The 5,000-nt window shown below is 52.9% G+C and overlaps 2 protein-coding genes across 2 annotated transcripts in view; one reads left to right on the forward strand and one right to left on the reverse strand.

Annotated features, from left to right (window-relative positions):
• Positions 1-939, forward strand: part of GUITHDRAFT_158329 (hypothetical protein) — a gene marked incomplete at both ends in the record, with an annotated part of 5,307 nt that extends 4,368 nt beyond the window's left edge. Inside the window, 3 exons of the mRNA XM_005827287.1 lie at positions 93-151; positions 485-596; positions 787-939. Of these exons, the coding sequence (XP_005827344.1) occupies positions 93-151; positions 485-596; positions 787-939 (324 nt within the window). The remainder of the gene's footprint in view (positions 1-92; positions 152-484; positions 597-786) is intronic.
• Positions 940-1,560: 621 nt separating this feature from the next.
• GUITHDRAFT_113604 (hypothetical protein) lies at positions 1,561-2,663 on the reverse strand (the record flags this gene model as incomplete). Its single annotated transcript, XM_005827288.1, has 6 exons — positions 1,561-1,629; positions 1,846-1,928; positions 2,110-2,170; positions 2,290-2,352; positions 2,488-2,545; positions 2,602-2,663. The coding sequence occupies 6 exons, from the start codon at positions 2,661-2,663 to the stop codon at positions 1,561-1,563; spliced, it is 396 nt and encodes a 131-aa protein (XP_005827345.1).
• Between the last annotated feature and the right edge of the window lie 2,337 nt (positions 2,664-5,000).

The following is a 5,000-nucleotide window of genomic DNA, read 5'->3' on the forward strand; positions in this document are numbered from 1 at the left end:
CCCTCCTCTTCGTCCCCCCCCCCCCCCCCCCCGGTGTCTCCCTCTTCTTACTCCTTCGCTTCCTCAGGGTTTGGGATCTTCGTAACTTTCAGAATGGACAACCTGTCGCGAACTTCGACTGGCACGCCGAGGCGATCACATCGATCGAATGGTGAACGTCTAACACCTGCTCCCTGCTCCCTCTCTCCTGCCCCCTCCTTCATCCCTCCTCCCTCCTGCTTTCTCCCTCCTGCCTTCTCTCTCCTCCCGCCTCGCTCCATTCTCTTCTACCTTCTCCGTTCTCCTCCCTCCTTACTCCTCCCTCCTCCCTCCCACCACCACACACTCCTCTCCATCCTCCCTCCCACCACCACACACTCCTCTCCCTCCTCCCTCTGCTCCCTCCTCCTCGTTGACGCTTCCCTCCCACTACCACACACTCCTCTCCCTCCTCCTTCTGCTCTCTCCCCCATCTTTCCCCTCCTCCTCGTTGACGCTTCTCCAGGTGCCCTGACCAGCCGTCTGTCATCGCTGCCTCTGCTGCAGACAATCAGCTCACCTTGTGGGACATGTCGCTAGAGAGAGACGCCGAAGCAGAGGCCCAGATGATCGCCGAGGTCTCCTGCTTCTCCTGCTCCTGCTCCGCTCCTCCTGCTCCTGCTCCTGCTCCTGCTCCTGCTCCTGCTCCTGCTCCTGCTCCTGCTCCTGCTCCTGCTCCTGCTCCTGCTCCTCTCCTCTTCTCCCCGCCCTCTTCTCGCTTCCTGCTCCATTTCCCCTCGTTTTCCTCTTCATCTGACATGGCGGCAGGGCATGGCGGTCCCGGAGGTACCTCCCCAGCTCATCTTCATCCACCAGGGGCAGAAAGACATCAAGGAGATTCACTGGCACCCCCAGTGCCCTGGCGTGTTGGGCTCGACGGCAGCCGACGGGTTCAACATCTTCAAGACCATCAACTCGTAGACTTGTGGACGATGACCAGACAGTGACGAGGAGGAGGAGGAGGAGGAGGAGGAGGAGGAGGTGGTGGTGGTGGTGGTGGTGGAGGAGGAGGAGGAAAGATCTCCCTCCTGCTTTCCTCTCACCCACACAGTGCAAAAGTCTCAGCCGCTTGCTCCTCCCAGTCCCTCTCCTCGGAGTATTCTTTTCGTGAGACGAGAGGAAAGAAATGAGTCGAAACTTGATCATGTTGCCTCACAACTTCATCATGTTGCCATGTCGTTCACCAACTCCTTGCCTTGCCGTCTCTCTTCCAGCTTCACCCCACCCTTGTGTATCACAGAGATGTCACAAGTATAATAGCCTCATGTCATGTCATGTCATTTTATCTGATTCTCATTTTATCTGATCTCATTTTATCTGATCTCATTTTATCTCATCTCATCTCATCTCATCTCATCTCATCTCATCTCATCTCATCTCATCTTATCTCATCTCATCTCATCTCATCTCATCTCATCTCATCTCATCTCATATTACGTAATTTCATCCCTCTCTCCTGAAACTCATCTCTCTCCTCTCTCCTGCCTGCCGCTCTTCCTCTTCTCTTCCCCTCAAAGCTCCGCCTTCTTCTCCCGTCGCTCGCTAGGGCGTGAGACTGCTGGCGTTGTACGCGTTGCGCTGGTTGTTCGTGACGGAGCGAATGAGCGAAAGCTGAGGAAATCTCAGAGGACAAGGCACGACCAGAGGTACAAGGAGGAGGACAGAATGATGCGAGGAGGATAGAATGATGGTGGAGCAGGGAGGTAGAGTGGTGGAAACGAAACTAGTTGAAGGGACAAGGCCCAGATCATGGAAGGGAGAGGAGAATGACAGGGGGGAAGGAGGCGGCAGGGAGGAGGAGGATGAGACGTAGTCTTCAGTCCGCACCTGCAGCAGCCCAACACCTGGTCGCAGGACGCCAAGTTGCACAGGCGAACCGACGGGTCCGAGCAGATTCTTGGCGAGCTCTTCTGCGAGAGGAGAGGCTTACGAGTTGATAAGTCGAGAGAGCGATGGCTGTGAGGGAGCGAAGGAGGAGCAGGGAGGAGAGAGGGGGAGGAGAAGGAAGAGAAAGAGATGACGGGAACGAGGAGGAGGAGGAGGAGGAGGAGGAGGAGGAGGAGGAGGTTGAGGAAAATGGGATGATCTTACGATCTGTCATGCCATCGATCGGTATGCTGTTGACAGTGATGAGAATATCGCCGATCATCACCTTCCATATCAATTAGAGCTGAGGAGGTGGAGGACGAGGAGGACGAGGACCAGGAGGAGGAGGAGGAGGAGGACGAGGACGAGGACGAGGACGAGGAGATAGACAGGAGGAAATCCAACCTTGTTCTCGGCAGGGCCACCAAACGAGACTGAGCTCACTCTCAACCCTCCGTCATCAGTTCCCTGCGAGCAGCATCATGAGCAAGAAAGACAGAAGGCAAGGAAGGCAAGGGGAAGAGCAGCGGGAAGTAGGGAGGGAGAGGGAGAAGGTCCACGGGAAGCAAGAGGCTGAGCATTGAGTTGGTGGGGGCAAGGCACCTGGAAGACGATGCCAACCCCACCAAGCTGAGGTTTCTCTAATCTCTGAATGCCTTGTCTGACGAGCACGTTTGTCATGGAGGCGAGTGAGGCGTTTGCAGTAATTCTTCTCACCTCTCGGGATCTCGTGGAGGAAATTTCTCCCCCTCTGCCAAATCGTCAGGGGAGGAGAGCATCAGGGCTCCGGTTACCTTCTTCCTTCCTACTGTCGGCAAGAGCAGTCGTGGGTTGCAAGGAGGTTCAAAGTGAGCTGTCGGGAGGGAGCAGAGCAAGCGGAAGAATTGAATTACCTGCAGCTGGAACCAACAGTCAGTCAGCACATCTTGACATCAGGGGGATATTGCTCCCATCTCACCTACAGCATGCTGTCAAGTTGCCGAGGTTGAACAAGTCCATGGCTGTCTGCGGTTTTATCGCAAAATGTCATCGGGATGTTGGAGGGGAAAGCGGGGCGATGTACCAAGGTAAATGCAGTTCCGGCAATCAATGTTTCCTGCAGCACAGGACGATCGCCGTGGAGGGAGAGGACACTAGAGGAGAGGAAGGAGGGGAGGACGGGAGTAGGACTGGATGAAGAGGACTGGCGGAGGGACGAAGCTAGACGGCAGTGACTCAAGAAGGTTTGGAGGGGACAGGGAGGGAAGTCAGAGGGGTGTAGATTCCGTTCTTGAGTACAAGCACGGGTATATTTCACTATATTTTGTACCGGTATTTAAAGTACCCTACCCCCAGGTAGTGGGAAGTCACAAATCAAACTCCGGGGCTTCAGCAAAAAATAAAACATTTTAAAAGATGTTGAGTAAACTATTCAGTATTGACACAATATTACCTCCGTACATTTTTACAATAGTTTTAGAGAGGGGATCTTCGGAACGACTTAAAAGTCCGACCATGCCCGACTCTGCCGCCAGACGCGTGAATGGCGACGGCGAGGAGGCTCCTTCCGGGCGACGATAGAAAGAGAGGAGAACCAGAACATGGACAGAGAAGTTACAACTTGGATGACAAACAGAGCGATAAAGTCATCTGAACCGGTAGAGAGAGAGGGTTCATGCAGAGACACCTGTTGTGATTTATTCAGAAATTCAGGCACCTAGAGTGATCGCACGACAAAGCAGATCTTCCTGCAAGCCCCTTCGATCTTCTTTCGTTGAAGATGTCACGACGTCATGCATGGCTTGCATACATCCATGCTGGATGAGCGAATATGAGCGAATAAGCATGATGGCCGGACACGAAAAGCAAACTTTTCACTCTCCATAAGATACTATGGGTCGTCACATACTCACAACTCACCGTCTAACAATGCCTTCACAGCTTGCAATCAGACAAGCAATCAGCATGTGACCGAGTCTTATGCTCGCGTCTTTGCATTCACATTTCATTGCCAAGACACACTCTACATCATCCTAGCTAGAGTACATTCTACAGTCAAGGTCGATGTTTTTCATCCTGTCCTGCCCCTGCCTCCGGCCCTTGCCCCTCTTTGTCCCTCCCAATCCTCCTGTACCACTGCCACCACCTCCTCCCTCTCCTCTGACTAGGTCTGTATCATCTGCCTCTACCGAGTCATCTTCAAGTTCCATGTTCCCCTAGGTAGTTTCCGAATGAAGTTCTAGGCAGTGTTGTAATACAACTTGACAGGCATTTTCTGATTCCTTATCCATGACTCCTTCCAATAAAACTTCTCCATCAGCATCTGCAGCACCCGATGATAGCGGACTACTTCATTCTGATAATGTTCCGATCATTCAAGCGGCTGAACTGGACTGGAACGCGAGCCTGAGTGTCACAGTGGAGGGACAAACTCAAGAGATTCCGATGGGATATCATTCAACAGCTTGCATGCCAGTTGCCACAGATTGTAGATTTGGTCCACTGTGACCTGGGATGGATAAAAGAGACTCTTGTTGCAGTGCTCTTGTTGGCCCGGACGGCTCATACGCGCAGAAGACAGCATCTGGTGCTGGAAGTCTGAAAATGCTGTCTCAATAAATTCACCTGAGGCAGACTTGATCGGCCTTATGTGTTGGGATTCAGCGGGTAGGGGTAGTGATTTGGTCCAACCACCGGGGGTATATACAGGGTAGGGTACAAGGGTATAGGTTGGTGGGGTATTCATCAATATGAGGACGAGGGGGTAGGGGTAGTTGTTACACGAAGACGGTTTCGGGGGACAAGCAGGAAGAGGAGGACGAGGAAGAGGAGAGAAGAAGAGGAGTGGAGGGAGGAGATAGGAGATAGAGCATAAGGTGAAGAGCAGGAGAGGAGAGCAAGAGGGCAGGAGGGAAGGAGGAATTGAGGGGAGAAACAAGTCAAGGGAAGAGAAGCTGTGGGAAACGACTACGTTTGTTTTACAAGTTCGTGCAGACACTTGTTTGCAACAAAACCCGGTTCACAAAGGTGCTCTACTCAGAGAGGAGAGAATTTGGCAGAAGACACGATTGTTAAGGAACAGGAAGTGTGGTAGGCAAGAAGCTGGACTGAGGAGACGAGGGAAGCTGCATATTGCG

The sequence above is a fragment of the Guillardia theta genome, assembly GCF_000315625.1.
Source record: "Guillardia theta CCMP2712 unplaced genomic scaffold GUITHscaffold_68, whole genome shotgun sequence".
NCBI classification, from domain to species: Eukaryota; class Cryptophyceae; order Pyrenomonadales; family Geminigeraceae; genus Guillardia; species Guillardia theta.